At 35.3% G+C, this 18,806-nt stretch overlaps 1 protein-coding gene across 1 annotated transcript in view; it reads right to left on the reverse strand.

Moving 5' to 3' along the window:
* Positions 1 to 13,353: 13,353 nt before the first annotated feature.
* Positions 13,354 to 18,806, reverse strand: part of LOC123564535 (protocadherin Fat 4-like) — a 59,781-nt gene continuing 54,328 nt past the window's right edge. Inside the window, exons 45-50 of the mRNA XM_053527226.1 lie at positions 17,638 to 17,726; positions 17,404 to 17,502; positions 17,055 to 17,123; positions 15,103 to 15,297; positions 14,801 to 14,956; positions 13,354 to 14,634 (exon numbers count right to left, since the gene is read on the reverse strand). Of these exons, the coding sequence (XP_053383201.1) occupies positions 13,887 to 14,634; positions 14,801 to 14,956; positions 15,103 to 15,297; positions 17,055 to 17,123; positions 17,404 to 17,502; positions 17,638 to 17,726 (1,356 nt within the window). The 3' untranslated portion in view covers positions 13,354 to 13,886. The remainder of the gene's footprint in view (positions 14,635 to 14,800; positions 14,957 to 15,102; positions 15,298 to 17,054; positions 17,124 to 17,403; positions 17,503 to 17,637; positions 17,727 to 18,806) is intronic.

The raw sequence follows: 18,806 nt of genomic DNA on the forward strand, positions 1-18,806 counted from the left end.
TATTACTTTATTTATCGACTTTATAAAGAAAACTATATATCACGGCGGTTTATCGACCGCGGTTTTTGTTATTACAACGATAAGGGGAATATTACGATATTAAAAATATTGACAATCTTGCCAGATGTTGCCATTACGAGTAAAACTCAAGGAAATAAACGTGGAAAACGTGAGGAAAATAGTTCCTTCAATGTCCTTCTGTTACTTTGAGGCATATGATACATGTATATTAAGAAACATATGATAAACGTTTTGCAAATTAATCACTTTTCAATCTACAAAGCAATGTCCTCTTTATCTTTATAAGCAGCAAAGTGTCCTTTAATTATTTTATTATACCAGATATATAATAATGCCCGGCTAACTTAAGGTTTCGATGGAGGCCTTGAGAAACAAAAATCAAACAACACCAAATCATAGAAAGAAAGAGTTGTTTGACATGAAAATTGAACAGCATGTAAAACATGTATATTACTTTACGAAACAAGTGTCAGTATACTGATATAAACATTGAATTCCGGAAAAGGGCTGCCAAAAGGGGCTCCACTTCCGGACAGTTAAACGCCTTTAAAAACTCACCATTTTCAAAGAACTGTTACACATGTTCGTTTTGATGCATTTGCAATAGCGTGCGAGTGGTGAAATTTCGCATAACAAGGTGGAACACAGTTTTCAGCAATTGTTTATCTTTATTTCTTTACAAATGGCATTCATTTTCAAAGGGAGACAACTGTTCCCGATTATTTTAAGTACAAATGGCATTCATTTTCAAAGGGAAACAACTTTTTCCGATTATTTTAAGTAATCTTTGAGAAAAAGTTGTCTCCCTTTGAAAATGAATGCCATTTGTAAAGAAAAAAAGATAAACAATTGCTGAAAACTATGTTCCACCTTGTTACGTGAAATTTCACCACTCGCACGCTATTGCAAATGCATCAAAACAAACATGTGTAACAGTTCTTTGAAAATGGTGAGTTTTTAAAGGCGTTTAACTGTCCGGAAGTGGAGCCCCTTTAGGCAGCCCTTTTCCGGAATTCAATGTTTATATCAGTATACTGACACTTGTTTCGTAAAGTAATATACATGTTTTACATGCTGTTCAATTTTCATGTCAAACAACTCTTTCTTTCTATGATTTGGTGTTGTTTGATTTTTGTTTCTCAAGGCCTCCATCGAAACCTTAAAATGGCTCGTTGTGAATGGACAGCCTTTGGGCCGGTGTATAGCATTGTTACATGTGCAGCATATATACAGCATCGTTTCATATTTTTGGATAAATACGACCTGACAATTCACTACATATAGTATTAGATTTATAGGCTGAACATCACTAAATCCGGCTGTTCTTTATTTCATATAAAATCCACTCACTTTATAACGGTTTTTCATAGACTTACATTCTCATAAAGAACTATATCGCTACTTTAGAAAAACAAAAAAAAGGGGGGTGTTAACTTTTATATAAGAAAATTACAGTTCATTAAATACAAACCATCTGAATTTACTCCTTTTCACTTCTTTCAATTTCTCTTTTCAAAACATTAACATGTGATAGGAACATGCCGATTTCGATAGAATGCTATGTGATACATACTGAAACGCGGTAGAGTAAAAGAAAACACGATGCTATTGAGAAAGGGCACGAGGAAAGTGAGAAAGAATAGCACTATTTATATTTGTACTACGTGTGTCTAGACCTGCGGAGGCTTACATTTGATTTGGTAGTGATCTGCCTTTAAAACATTGTCATGACGTCACTCCTTTGTTCTCGCTGTACTGTATTTTTAATATTGGACTGCTTTCAATGGGACTTAGTTCAGTATTTTCCACGTGGAGTCCAATATTATTTTAATATCGGACTGTGTATTTAATATTGGACTGCACGAGGAAAACGATTTATATACAAAATCAATGTCTTCGTGTAGTCCAATATTTATCAATACATGTAGCGTAATTCCATACAGAAATATTGTAATCAAATGAAAGCAGTCCAATAAAATGACACAGTACTATAATAAAAGGGAAAATTAATATCAAAATTAAATTTTATGTATAGATCAAGATGCAAAATTTTAAAAATAGCATTATACATATATGTATTCTGCATGCGTCAACGTAGTCTTACTCCTTAAACGACGTTTCCCTAGAGCAATAATTTCTTCCAGTTTTAAAAATTGTGCAAGAATTTATTGCTCTCTATTGAAAAAGCAGTTTTATAAGACCAATCATGATAGTTCTTTTAGGCCGTACTGTCAATAGCCTTTATGATTTTGTTAAGTTTAAATGAAATGTCATCAATACTTTTCAAGTAATGCTCCGGAAAAAGCCTTATTTTGTATAATAAAGGGAGATAATCCAACAGCTAGGTAAGGTAGAGCTATGGTTCTTTGACACTGCTCTTTGATTGCTCTATGATTATGTGAAATTTTAATAAAATGCCGTTAATACCTTTTAAGTTATACAACGGACGGACGGGCGGACGGACGGAAAGACGCACAAAGTGTCAACCAAAGTGCTCGCCCTTCGGGAAGCATAAAAATAATAGTAATACTAATTTGCGATATACGAAAATTAGGTGAAGCATTGCATCATCGTATACATGGCTCATATTTTGTTATGTCACATTCCACATTTCCCGTATTTATCCGTTCATCTGTACATAGAAAAAACTAAACAAATGCTTACACGTTAATGTTCATGTAAAGCCCTGAAAATGATATGAGCCGCGCTGTGGGAAAACGAACAGAGTGCGTTTGCGACCAGCATGGATCAAGATTAGCCTGCGCATCCACGTAGTCTGGGCAGGATTCATACTGTTCGATAACAGTTTGTCTAATGGCATTAGGCTTTGAAAGCGAACAGCATGGATCCTGGCCAGACTGCGCAGGCTGGTCGCAAAACCAATATGTTGGTTTTCCTATGGTGCAGCTCATAGATTTGTTGGGTATTGACAGTTACAGTTTATGTTTATTTAAGTATTACATCCGTATTGAAAAAAAACTGTAAAAAAAACAGGATGTTCATTTAAAAAAAAATAAACGTTTATTGCACCCTACGTAGAATAAATTGCCTTTATTTCTTGTATTTGAAGCCAGTGTGAAGCATTTGCTCACATTTGTTCAGTCTGTGAGATGGCCTATTCGGAAAGAAAAAGGAACTGCAATTAAGGGACACATGTACTTGCATGAACCTAAGTTTTGTCGAAATATCTTTTAATTTTGTACTCGTATATTCTATTTCATTCTATGCTATTTTATGAAATACTGAGATTTTAGTGAAAATAAATCTAATAGATTCAAAGTGAATGATATTAAATATATTTTTCAGTATTTCAGTTGGGACTACATTAAACATCCGTTGTAATAATAACAACATAAATACGAGTAGCTTCGAGTGCATCAATAAAAATCATACTGAAAGCAAGTTTTCCTTAGTTGTCTGCATCCGCCTCGCCACTATGCGTCTAAAGGAACGAAAATAATATGATTTGTACTTACCAGTAGCTGTATCCGATAATATATTAAAATGTCTGTTCTGTAAGTCTTCTTGCACTAAATTTGAAGATTTTCGGGCAAGTTCATGTACAACCCAACAAAAACTGTCATTGAACTAATAAATCGCAACAGTATATTGTCAGGCGTGTAAACAAACAACCCATTTTCTCATTCAGTGCACATGCAGCATTCATTTTCTCCAGCTGTCCGATTTCAACTATACTTTCAGCGAAACATTATCATAATCCGCCATACCCTTGTAATTTTTAACACAAAGAAAGTTTCCTTGTACACATTTAAATAAAAAAACATAATCACTTTATCCTAGCCATGAATTAAAATAAATCCTTTCTAAAATGTCACAAAATTTATCTCCTCCCGCCGCCACTCATGAGAATACTACTGCTTATTCCGTACATCAGTGTACATGTGTAAACACAATTAATAGCATCACGAGAATCCCGGGCTAACGAAAGTCCAATATCACGAAGGCGAGAAACCCGAGAAAAACGCAATCGTGCATTATGAGAAAAACGTGCGTAAAATTGTCATGAGGATATACAGGGTATTTCATAATCATATAGCAACTTTTATTAAATGCATTAATGTGAATAAAAACCGAATTAATTCAAGAATATTTTACGTCAATGGTTTATACGTAATTTTTTATAGGTTATGTCATAAAAACAATGTTTTAAGTAAGATATAAGCCTCAAACGATCCAATATGTAAAATACTGGACGGTCCTCAGCGCTAACGCGCTTCGGACAGTCCAGTATTTTACATATTAACCCGCCCGCTTAGCTCAGTAGGTAGAGCGTCGGTCTACGGATCGCCGGGTCGCGAGTTCGATCCTATGGCGGGGCGTATGTTCTCCGTGACTATTTGATAAACGACATTGTGTCTCAAATCATTGGTCCTCCACCTCTGATTCATGTGGGGAAGTTGGCAGTTACTTGCGGAGAACAGGTTTGTACTGGTACAGAATCCAGGAACACTGGTTAGGTTAACTGCCCGCCGTTACATGACTGAAATACTGTTGAAAAACGGCGTTAAACCCAAAACAAACAAACAAAATTTTACATATTGGATCGTTTTCGTCTTATATCCTATACATAATGCAAACAATTGATGCAAGTAAACTTTACAGCTGACTGGCGCTTTAAAAAGTTGGTACATGTACTATCCCAAGTTTGCAATATAAAAGGTAACATCTGGGAATATAGACTGATGCAACGGCGTCGGTGTATGCATTGTTAATGTCCTTTATTGGTCTTTATTACGTGCCTTCCCTGGAAAATGTTTGTGTTATATTGATAAAATGCCCGTATTCACGTTCTTGTTCTAGTTAAAGCATAAAGCTGATATTGAATGAATAGGTAACATGCTTTATAAGTATATGTGCTAGAGAACACAGCGTTAAGAAGGCGTATAGAACTCGACAGTTGGTATACGTAACATGTATTTCTTAACGTTTATACAATCTTATTGTATCACTACCACATATATTTCTGTATTCGCTTTAGTAAAAGCGGCGGTGTGAACTCAAGTGTTCTAACAGACATTGTGGGTATTTCAATACTGCGGTCTCTCCTTACTTGTTCAGATAAGGCAGTTCTGCAGGTTCGTTTCATTTTTTTTTTTTTTTTTTTGTATAATGTAAAATAAGATGAAAGCCTGATACTTCAAAATATACTTAATAAAAGAGATAGGTTCGCTTGATTTTTTGCTGGACTGATTTGGAAAAACTGGACTTCTATAGGAGTCTGTGGGAAAATCACAATTTTGATTACATTTTCGCAAATAGAATTGTTTCTACAACGTAGATTTTAATTAAACCTCTCATATACATAAACTAACTTTTGCTCTATAATTTTGTGAAATAAAATGTATAGGTCTATGTGCTTGTTTTTAAGATACATGTATTTGCCGATGAATAAAGAGATCAGCACATTTCGAGCTAATTTAGAGACATAATTTGGAATTATTAAAAGTGTCAAACTTGTAATATCATATTTTATCTCTAGAAAGATGGTAACGTTGCCGTTGTAATAATTTTAATGACCGGTGGCATCTAACTCATGAAATGATTTTTATTTCCCTTTGCCGAGTCTAAGCTTTATTCTAGGTTATCTGGATAAAAGACGTAACGACGTTACTTCTGCTTTATCAAACGTGCAGAACTACTCTAATCGGAAATGTCCGTGTAACGTTATTTATACGGAAAACTTATATTATCAAGTGAAGTAACTGGCTGTACAAAATGCCAATTTAAACTGACTTCTGTTCCCTGAAGTTTTATTGGAATTCTTTCCTGAAGAATTGCATGTATTTTGGTAAGTACATACCATCTTAAAGAAATTTGCTGGTTATGATAAAAAGTGCAGGCAGATCTTAAATATATTATATAACAATATGTGATATGAACAGGTGGGCTAAGTCCAGTTAGTGCACTAGCAATAAAATTAATATCAGTACATTTTGTTAATAATATGTCGATCGTGAATACGGCATTTTGTCATGTTTATTTCTTACAAGAAGAAAATGTATAATTTTCATTTCAAAAATGCTATTTACATTTTTTCTTTCGTTTTTTTGTTATGACATCACATTATGTCGCATAAACACTTTAATGACTATGATACTAATAACTTAAATTAAGTGCATTATGTGATTTATGTTTGTTTATTTTGGGTTTAACGCCGTTGTTCAACAGTGTTTCAGTTATGTAACTGCGGGCAGTTAACCTAACCAGTGTTCCTGGACTCTGTACCAGTAAAAACCTGTTCTCCGCAAGTAATGCCAACTTTCCCCACATGAATCAGAGGTGGAGGACGAATGATTTCAGACACAATGTCTTTTATCAAATCGTCACGGAGAACATACGCCTCGCCCAGGGCTCGAACTCACGATCCCGCGATACGTAGATTTGTGCTGTCCCTATTGAGCTAAGCGGGTGGGCTTTATGAGTCGATAAAGTGTAAATAGCACGCTACAGGAACTGCTAAAGATGATGTGTATGGACGTTTCATATACTACACGTGGTTCGCGTGGTTTTACAATATTGGCTTTCAAACTCATAACTAATTGCATGATGATATTTCCAACATTATGTTAACTGTCTTAGCACTTCTCTCTTCGCACTCTATCAGGATGATGCATTCGTTTCTCCCACTACCATTTTTAAAGACAATTTAATCAACGACATCCAGATACTTGAAACTAAGGAAATGACAATCGGCAAAAGTCGTATTCTTCGTGTGCAATGTCACATTCTCCGTTTTCTACGAAAAGTTATGTACGCACTGAACTATATCTTATATAGTTGGCTTTATTTGGGGGGGGGGGGGGGGGGGGGGATTGCGTTCTTTGAATGTAGATATTTCTATTTACTCTTTATATTTTAACATAATGCAATAAATAAATAAGTATCTAAATAAAAAGGTTGAACAATTCTCTATTGAACCTGGATCAGAACCAAAAATAGACAAATAAAATTATATTTACTTTTGATTAATGGCACAAGCATAACGTCAATAAAATTTATTAGCATACAACATACATTTCAACCATTTTACAACGATGTTATGATACAAGAAAACAGGGATGCCTCTAGATCGATCATCTGAATTTCACCGCTGAACTGAACAATTTTGGTAGACGGTCGCAAAAGAAAAAAAATCTGTAAAATTTAGTTATAGTAAAATTGGACAAGAAGATTTTTAAAGTTCCCATATACATATAGTAAATAGTGACTATGCATTTTCTTCTTTCTAGAATAATTTGAATAAACTTGGTATAAGGTCACTGAACATTTCTGTGTAGATATTTCAAAGTAAAACCAGCAGTTTCTTCAGAAATTTGTAAAGCGTCTACAGCATACATACGGGGAAAAGTTACCATGCCTGCCTGAAGTCATAGTGTCGAATAAATATGAACACTGGGAGTAATTTGAAAGACTTTGGTCTATTATAGGTAATATAACAATAAAAGAAATTGTTCTTTGTTTCATATAAAATTCAGTTACTTCAGATCGATATTGATATTTTTTTTCTAGATTTTTACTTCGTCAAAGACCTATTTTCCCCAAGACATCCATACATTTGCTTCAAGAAAACGAAACGAAAAGGGGTGTTGAATACACGGGCTGTAAACACTGGCTCCGACTCTTTATGGAAGTGAGTTGAAAAAGAGCCAGTGATACTTCCGACGACAGATCGTTTGCTAATAACTTAAAAGTGTTAACACCCTGATAAATTATTTAATGTGCTTTGGCTCCCACTCTGGTTCTAAGCGCCTCCTCTGTGTCGCTGGCTCCTCCTCTTGGCCAAAAATACACATAGACAGTAGTAATCCGCCAAAAATGCACGTATATTATACAGTAATTAAACATTCTTTTCAATAACATCTTAACGATGACTTTGAAATCTCTGACTTATGTAAATTAGGGCGAAATACATAGACATATGTCCACTTTCGGTTTAATTCGGTCTTGTTTCACAACTTTCAAAAGTTCTCATGTCAAGAAATGCTTTCGCTCTGCAGATCGACCTGCATACATAAGAAGTTTAACCAATTCTGAGTGGAATAGCATTGCCCTTTTTTTGAAATAAGGACTTAAATTTGTTACAAAAAGTAAAATATAAACTCACCCTCTGTCTTTGTTTACATTTCTCGTGTAGTTCCGGTCCACAGTAAACAACTCAAAAAAATGTGAAGCATGGAGAGTGTCTTACTTTATGTAAAATACATTTCACGAGTGAAATAATGCCCATTTGGCAAATGCGCTAAAAAAATGGAAAAGTTAGTATCTATTTACCCTGTATAAGGGACGCTTTTCGCCTACACCAAGGAGGCATATTTTGACCTTATTACTGCTATATAACCTAGAGGTTCTCCTTGTGATCATTTGTGTAAAAATATTTTGAAACCAAGTCTGCTATTACTGACAATTTCCACTTTAGCGTTGCAACGATAACTACCGTACGAAAGACCGGTAGGGTACGGTGTTCCGTTTGGACAATCGTGACTTTATTTAATACTAAACCGCGATGCACGATGGTACGATGACGAAAACGCGATGGAACGATGGCACGATGATGAAACAACGATGGTACGATGGTGAAAACGCGATGGTGCGATTGTACGTCATTGTAACATCGCGTTTTCACCATCGTATCATCGCGTTTTCGCCATCGTGTCATCGCGTTTTCACCATCGTTCCATCGCGTTTTCACCATCGTATCATCGTACCATCGCGTTTTCATCATCGTACCATCGCGTTTTCACCATCGTACCATCGCGGTTTCACCATCGTACCATCGCGTTTTCAACATCGTACCATCGCGTTTTCACCTACGTACCATCGCCTTCCGGTTAGAAATGCGTAGTTCCGTGCACTTGTATTTTTGTCAACAAGCACTTGTATTTTTGTCAACAATAGATTAATGTATCTCAATGTATTTTGTGGGAAGAAATTTACCACTTAGATTCTGCTGTTTTGCAAAATATTTTACAAAATGTTCAGTTCTCAGTTCATTAAAACTGTGTAAAAGCAAGGCAACGTCCTTTGTATTTTATGTATGCATGGAAAGTAAATAAAAAGCTTGATGTAATAGTCACATGATATTATTCAAACTCAGCTTATTCTTGTTAGGATGTAGAAGGTACATAGTGCAATGTGAAAATGAGATTGTATCAAGCCTGTATTCTACTGACAAATATACACTGTGCGTGACCTCCGGAAGGCGATGGTACGATGGTGAAAATACGATGGTACGATGGTGATAACGCGATGGTACGATGTTGAAAACGCGATTACACGATGGTGAAAACGCGATGGTACGATGGTGATAATGCGATGGTACAATGATGAAAACGCGATGGCACGATGATGAAAACGCGATGGTACGATGATGAAAACGCGATGGTACGATGATACGATGGTGAAAACGCAATAACACGATGGTGAAAACGCGATGGTACAATGACGTACAATCGCACCATCGCGATTTCATCATCGTGCCATCGCGTTTTCACCATCGTACCATCGTTGTTTCATCATCGTGCCATCGTTCCATCGCGTTTTCGTCATCGTACCATCGTGCATCGCGGTTTAGTATTAAATAAAGTCACGATTGTCCAAACGGAACACAGTACCCTACCGGTCTTTCGTACGGTAGTTATCGTTGCAACGCTAAAGTGGAAATTGTCATCATCGTGCCATTGCGTTTTCGCCATTGTTCTATCGTTGTTTCATCATCGTGCTATCGCACCATCGCGTTTTCGTCATCGTACCATCGTGCATCGCGGTTAAGGATTCAATAAAATGTCACGATTGTCCAAACGGAAAACCGTAGTAGGGACATTTCAGTTTCACGAATTCACGACTGCAACTTCATGAATTCACGATTTCAGCTTCATGAATTCACGATTACAACTTCTTGAATTAACGATTTCCCCTTCACAAATTCACGATTTCAATTTCATGAATTCACAATTTGAACTTCACGATTTCAATTTCATGAATTCACGATTTCAACTTCATGAATTCATGATTTCAGCTTCATAATTCACGATTACGACTTCATGAATTCACGATTTCAACTTCTTGAATTCACGATTTCCCCTTCACGAATTCACGATTTCAACTTCATAAATTCAACTTCATGAATTCACAATTTGAGCTTCACAATTTCAATTTCATGAATTCAAGATTTCAACTTCACGAATTCACGATTTCAACTTCATGAATTCAAGATGACAACAAAATTGACAACGACCTTTTATGTCAATTAATCAGTTTATTATCTATTTAAACTATGTTAATAAATAAATTAATATAAATTGATAATAAAAACAAATTTGCATATTTGTGTTTCTCATCATTCTAATGGTAACAATGGACCCTCGCATAGATACTATACATTCCTAGAATGTGCCATTTAGAGTCAGCAAATTGAGAATACACATGCCAGGAGCCAATGGCATATTGTAATTTCTTAAGATGTCAACAGATTAACATCCAAATTTAGTCTCCTTAAAACTAAGAAGCTGTTCATTTACATTTTGCCTTTATTGCTAAATGTTGATTTCTTAAAAAAAAATTTAAATTGACTTTTATACTGAATTGTTGTTTCAAAGTTTTTTATACAAATTGTTTAGCATACAAATTCTGTACTTTTAATTTTAAGATATTTTTAATTAAATCCTTTTTCTAATTTCATATGAAATTTTATCAATCTCTGTTTTCAAATTGATATTTGTTTTATTAAATTGTTGTTTTATAGGTTTTACTAGATATTTTTTAAGTGACAAATAACGCACTTTTCATTTCAATATAGGTCAAAGTATATTTATTTCATATTTCTATTAAAGATGACATCAAGTATTGATAAATTAGTAATATTACTAAAAGTAATTCATTGCACTGAAATTTTAACAATCTACTTACAATTCTTTATTCAATGTGGTAATTATACATGCATTTTAACTAGAAATTATAATTTCAGTTTGTTTGCATTCATCAAGCAGTTATTTTAAATAATTTTAATTAATGAATATTTTAGCAAAGGCATGAGCAAAACCTCAGTGCTCCTTTCAGTAGAATATATTAGAGGTTTGTCGTCACATGACCAAGAAGAAATGAATTTAAGTAGTTGAAATCGTGAATTCGTGAAGTTGAATTCGTGATGTTAAAGTCGTGAATTCGTGAAGTTGAAATAGTGAAGTTCAAAACGCGAATTTATGAAGTTGAATTCGTGAAGTTGAAACTGTGAAACTGAAATCGTGAATTTCAAAACGTGAATTCATGAAGTTGAAAGCGTGAATTTGTGTAGTTGAAATCGTGAATTCGTGAAGTTGACATCGTGAGTTCAAGAAGTTGAAATCGTGAATTCATTAAGTTGAAATCGTGACTTCATGAAGCTACAATCGTGAATTCATGAAGTTGAAATGTCCCTACCTGTCTTTCGTACTACCGATACAGACTTGCGGCTATGCTTTTTAACATAGCGAAATGATGTGATGGAATGTCAAGGAGGATCACCAAAGGAGCATTTGTGTGGAAGTATTTTGAATTTGAACCAGCGGTTTCAGAGGAGAATATGTTTTCAAACATTCCCGTTTCCTTATAGACAAGACTAGCCCCGTACCCTGGCATCCATGTATTAAAACATATCAATTAAATTTTCCATACAGAGAACACTAGCTATGCACACTGGTGACAATGTTGTTGTTGTTTTTTTTTTCAACAAATAAACATGGCTTGAAGGAATTGGGTAGAGGATCACCTAACAGACACTTTTGTGAAATAATATTGAAATTAGGCTAGATGTTTTAGAGGAGGTGATGTTTTAGTTCTTCCTTGAAGCCATATTGAATAAATTAGCACCGTCACTGTCAGTCATATTTAAAATATGAAAATGACTTGACGGAAATTTATAGAGGGTCACCGAACAAACATAGCTGTGAAATTATTTGGAGAACGGGTTGGTAGTTTAAGAGGAGATTTTCAAAGTTTTCCTCGTAGCCATAATATAGATACAAGAGGGTCATGATGACCCTAAAGCGCTCACCTGAGTCCCATTGCTAAAGTTTCATAATGATAGTTGTGTAAATTTATTTTGAAATCGGGCCAGTGGTTTGTAAGATTATGAAAGGGTCTCTTAAGGAACATTTGTGACAAATTGGACCAGTGGTTAAACGTTTGACTGTATTTTCTTCAATTTTTAAAATTATTGCCGGTCTAATTTCCTTTTATTTTAGATACTTTAGACTGAGCACTGCTAATTTGCAAATATGGACATCGTTTTGTGGGATTTTCAGAAATTTCCATTCTATAGAAAGCTACGTTGTTTTGAATACAGAGATTAGTGGTATGTTTTTGCAAACCGAAATAGAACTGCTTAAGCAATTTTGGCAGAGGGTCACCTACAGATCATTTCTACAAAATATATTTGAAATCCGGCAGACTGTTTCTAAAAAAAAAAGATTTTTAAAGATTTTACTTTCAATTGCCACGGCAACAACAGTTCTGCATGGGTTTTAATTCTTTGGGCAATTTTGAAAGAGAACCACCCAAGGATAACTCCTGTGAAGTATGGTGTAAATCTGCCCAGTAGTTTTGAAAAAGAAGATTTTTTTAGATACTGTTGACGGATAGACGATGGACGTCGGACATCAAGCGGTCACAAAAGCTCCTTTGGCTCAGGTGAGCTGAAAAGGCCCCGCTTGCGCTCACGTTATTAAACAAAAGAAAAAAAGAAACTGACTGAGGACCCACTAGGGAACATTGTTTTAAAAGTATTTTTAAATGGAACCAGCGCTTTCAGGAAAGAAGATTTCCAAAGTTTTTCATAATAAATATAAGAAAAAAAATCCCAACCATTATGGCCACGTTTGTAAAGAAATCAAACGAATTTGCAGGAATTTGGTGAAGGTTACCCGAGGGTGTTTGTAGGATATTATTATGAAATTGGGCCAGCAAATTCTGGGGATTTTTTTTTAATATTCATTTTGGTTGCCATGGTAATCAGATCTAGCATGACCTAGATTTGAAGATATTTGAAAATGGACTGCCCAAGGAATATCCCAGTGAACTTTGGGTAATCTGGTTGAAATTGGCTCTGTCGTCAGGTATTTGTTAAAAGAAATTGTAAATCAATAGACGTACGACAGGTATTCTATTATAGTGCTTAAAGCTGACATTGAGCAATCCGTGCTCTGGTGCGCTAAAATGTATTATATCAAAATAAAATACCTACTATATAAGTTATATATTCACTTTTTATTAGTAAATCAGGATAACTGCATTATGTACTATTTTTATGATTCATTGAACAGGAGTATGGTTTCAAACTGAACTGAGAAAATGATTTAATATCTAATCAAAACAGAATTAATTATTGAAATTATCGTTATCATAAGTGCCACTTTTTATACATTCGTCTGGTGATGCTTTTAATACTCACATTACTACAATCAATCTCTTTTAATTCAGTAATGAATGAAAATTACAACGGCGGCTATATACATTATAGATGTATGTACACACACAAAATGTATGTTGAAATAATAATAGAAAAAACTGAAGCAAAACTTTACTTTGTCAATGCCTAGAAATCCTGACTGTCTATTAAACAGGCACACCATGTTTGAAACAGCTTTAAACAAACAAATCACAAGCTGAAATCAAATTCCATCAAATACAATTTAGTTTATCATTTTACAAAAAATCACGATTTAAACGGTGTATATGAATATATTGCACATACTGTTTACATAATATAGTTATATATACGATATGATATATGTATTGCACGTTTTGTTTTAATATTGTAATTTTAGCAGGCTTAAGTCCAGTGCATATGTCATAATAGTAATCATATCATCTCAAAATGACGTACACTCAATATCCGTATCGTCGTTGGCTTCTATAATGGCATCTCCATCATGCGCACTTTCACCGTCAATAGATGCATCTCCGCTTCTTGTTCCAGGCTCAGTATTCATTATATCATCTAGTCCATCCCTTGAGTCTGCAGTTGCCTTAGTTATCAACGACCCTTCCGATTTATGTCCGATGTTCGTTTCGTCTTTGGATTCTTCTTTGGCTTTGGAAACATTCTCTACATTATCGTCAACTGTATCATCCGTTTCTGATTCTCCTGTGGCATCCAACAATACAAATGAAGCTCCGCGAGTTCTGGTTCCTTCGATGTTAGTATCGCTAACTTCTTTACTTTCTGAATTTCTTTCATCAGCTTGAATTTCAAGACCTGTGGTAATTATTATTCTATTTTCCACCGGTTTGGAGTCGCGGCTTGCTCTAGGACTAGATGTCATGACGGGAACCTCCCCATTTGCTGGGGTTACATCAAGCGCTTGTTGTTTCAACTGGGTATTTCCCGAGGCCACAACATCAGAGCTGGGACCAGGCGTAGGACTAGATCTGTCGAGACCATTTTCTTCTGAGTGTACTGAAGTATGTCCAACACCACTATCGATTACGCTTTGTGATGCATTACCTAGACCTTGTGCATTTAGAAGGGCTTCAAGCGGTTCTTCTTCAAAGTTTACTCGTAGCTCTTGGGACTCATACTGAGGTTTGTCTTTCATTCCAGTGGTAATTTGACCGTTGCTAAAATATAAGCAAGTTATTTTGAAGTATGGACATTAAAATTTGATTTACGATAATTATTTTTTTATTCATCAGAGGACAGTACTTATTCTGACTTGCTCGATCTCTTACTTATAATAAAAACATGCGTATATCAATATGTTTAGAGAAATAAGCTAACAGTTACCTGGTAACAAACTCGGTCTCTGCAAAAGCCGGATTAACAGCTGCAGCCGCCATCATGGATGAAAGTTTACTGGATTGCCTACTTCTTATTGTACTTAGTTCTACTTCTTTGATTCTTTCAGCTTCCTTTTCAGTTTCTTGTCTCTCGGTTTCATATCTAGATTATTATAGAAAAAAAAACACACTGTTGTAGAATAAAGATTGGTATAAACAGGGCTTAATTTCAGAATATGTTTTTCTTCAGAAAGAACTTTTTCATTAGGTATATATTATGTTTTTTCTTATGTTAGGTAACTATCTTACCTGGTCCAAGAGTATTGGGCTACAACAAGAGCGGCCAAGGAACCAAAGAAGATAAAAACTGCCATGCAGATAAAGAGTATCTGTGTGGTCGATATTGCAGATGGATCTGCAATTACATCTATAATCACGTGACTGACAACTAGCTGCTTCTGGTGGAATAGTTGAGCCAGTTCGTCAAGGTTACTGTTTATAAGCCTGCAAAGAATATTTATCTACAGTTTAATTTTACATTTTAATTTACATACACATCTATTAAACCAATTATATTTTGCAACACTGAAATGAAAGAAAAATGTATACATTTGGACTTATCAAAATCACAAGGGACAAGGCAGTCTGAAAGACAGCTAAATCCCCCGCCACTTCTATGGATAGTGAAAGGGTAAAACCTTTGATTTTAGCTGTGACCTTGACCTTGAACTGACACGGCTGACTTATGAATTCTGCACAACGTCTTGATGAGGTGAACATTTAACCAAAGTTTCATGAAAATCCTTCAAGGGGTTTAGGAGATACAGAGCTGAAACCTTTGACCTTCAGTTGTGACCTTGACCTTGAGTTGACATGACTGACTCATGAGTTCTTGATGAGGTGATCATTTGACCAAAGTTTGATGAAAATCCTTCAAGGGGTTAAGGAGATACAGAGTGGACACCAAATGGAAGGCTCAAACCTTCGACCCTTAGTTGTGACCTTGACCTTGAGCTGGCATGGTTAACTCATAATTTCTGCACATCTTCTTGATGAGGTAATCATTTGACTCAGGTTTTATAAAATTCCTTCAAGGGGTTTAGGAGATATAGAGTGGACACGAAATGGAAGGCTCAAACCTTTGACCTTCAGTTGTGACCTTGACCTTAAGCTGACATGGCTGACTCATAAGTTCTGCACATCGCCTTGATGAGGTGATCGTTTGACCCAAGTTTGATGAAAATCCTTCAAGGGGTTAAGGAGATATAGAGCGGACACAAAATGGAAGGTTCAAACATTTGACCCTAAGTTGTGACCTTGACCTTGAGCCGGCATGACTGACTCATGGGTTCTGCACATCGTCTTGCTGAGGTGATCATTTGACCCAAGTTTTATAAAATTCCTTCAAGGGGTTTAAGAGATAGAGAGCGGACACAAAATGGAAGGCTCAAACCTTTGACCTTGAGTTGTGACCTTGACCTTGAGCCAGCATGGCTGACTCATGGGTTCTGCACATCGTCTTGATGAGGTAATCATTTGACCCAAGTTTTATAAAATTCCTTCAAGGGGTTTAGGAGATATAGAGCGGACACAAAATGGCAGGCTCAAACCTTTGACCTTGAGTTGTGACCTTGAACTTGAACCGACAAGGCTGACTCATGGGTTCTGCACATTGTCTTGATGAGGTGATCATTTGACCTAAGTTTCATGAAAATCCTTCAAGGGGTTTAGGAGATATGGACCGGACACGAATTTGTTACGGACGGAAGGACGGAAGGACGGACGGAAGGACGGACGGACGGAAGGACGGACGCAGACCATTCCTATAATCCCTCCGCCACGGCGGGGAATTAAAAAAAGAAATATATAAGCATTTAAAGCTAATATCCGATAAGAGCTTGCAAACGTTCTTGTTACAAATAAATGTCATGGAATACATTCTATATTATGCCACGTAGGCGGCGCAATACTGTTTCGAGACGTCCATGATATCATGTTTCTAAACGTGTTTGGTGACTAATTGAAAAAGCATCGCAATACTCTTCAAACATTGAAGATATTGCCTCTAAATTGCATATGTAATAATTTAAGAAATCATAAATTAATTGCTATACAAATTTATTTTCAGTTCGTACCACAATGGTTTTATAATTTCAAGATAATCTAACAAATGAATGCTACAAGCAAAATATATGATTCTGGGTTTACAAGAATATTCTCAATAAATGCTTTAACAGGGAAAGCAAAACAAAATGACGTACTCGTTCATTCTTTCATTTGACACTAGCAATCCAGAAGTACGGTTGATTCCGTGAAATATAAGATCAGTTCTGAAAAGGAAAGATAATCATCGTAGCGTTTTTTAACTATTCAAAATATACTTTAATGAAAAAAGCGCTTAGTTAATTGAGTCTGGCCTTAACATATTGAATACCTACTGCTATAAATACACCTGTCATAAAGTTCAGTTTTAGTGACTTACAAAATGTAAATTTAGACTGAAATGACGACTAAAGTTAAGTGTTAAATGAATCTTTATACAACGCAGATCATTTTGTCTAAACATAATAAAATATGTCTGTTGAAAGTACAATAATCTATTCTACAGACCTTGAAAGGTCAACATGAATCACACCGTCTGAGTCAACTTCCTGATGTGCTTCTATTTTCTCGAACTGTATCACGACTCCAAGAATTTCACTCATATTTCTGCAATGACATTCAATTATTTCAGCAACAATCAAAAAGACTTTTCAAATTATTAAGCCCTTTAAACTATAATATTTAATATATTTATAATAATTTACATCTATATATTTAGTTACCATGAAAAAAGCCACTTACTTCCGATAAGCGTCAATTCTGTTGTTAAATTCACCGACCGCCATGTTGACTAACACACTTGGTTGATTTTTTGTTGGCACAACAAAAATCTACAACAAAGTACATTTATGAATAGAAAGGATATTTAGGTCATTACAACAGCCTAAATTTTGAAATTAAATTATATGACTGCAATAAAACAGACATTAATCTGAAATTAGAACACAATACACCCTTAAAACAACCTTTAAACTGAAACAAGAACGTAATGAGAGCATTACAACAGCCCTTAACCTGAAATTAGAACATGATGCTATCATTACAACAGACTTAAACCTGAAATAAGAACATGATGCGATCATTACACCAGCCTTGCGCCAGTAATTAGAACATGATCCGAGCATTTAAACAGCCTTGCGACTGAAGATAGAACATGATGCGATCATTACAACAGCCTAGTACCTGAAATTAGAACATGATGCGATCATTACAATAGCCTTACACCTAAAATACCATTACAATATAGCAGCCTTTAACCTGAAATTTACGTATATTGTGATTAGAACATGACACGATCATTACAACAGCTTTACGCCTGAAATTTACACATGAAGCGATCATTACAACAGCCCTAAACCCGAAATACCATTACAATATAGCAGCCTTTAACCTGTAATTTACGCATGATGCGATCATTACAACAGCCCTAAACCCGAAATACCATTACAATATAGCAGCCTTTAATCTGTAATTTACGCATGATGCGATCATTACAACAGCCCTAAACCCGAAATACCATTACAATATAGCAGCCTTTAACATGTAATTTACACATGATGCGATCATTATACAACAGCCTTAAAGCTGAAATTAGAACACAATGGTATCATTACAACAGCCTTAATACTGAAGTAAGAGCACGATGAGATCAACAAAGCAGTCCTAAACTTTGAAGTCACATTGACCTGGAAGTCAAATTGATTAAACTGATATGCATTATGACATTATTATACGTACTACAGAAATATAGTTAATTTGTAAGAAATATAGAAAACATTTATTTACTTTGGAAATTATTCATTTTACCTCAGCGAAACTGTAACTGACCCTCTCAGCTGATTAAAGATATGTTTTGAATATACCTAAAGTGTACAGCTTTTTATCTTATTAAGAGTGGCACATATATTAAA

The sequence above is a fragment of the Mercenaria mercenaria genome, chromosome 2, assembly GCF_021730395.1.
Source record: "Mercenaria mercenaria strain notata chromosome 2, MADL_Memer_1, whole genome shotgun sequence".
NCBI lineage: Eukaryota > Metazoa > Mollusca > Bivalvia > Venerida > Veneridae > Mercenaria > Mercenaria mercenaria.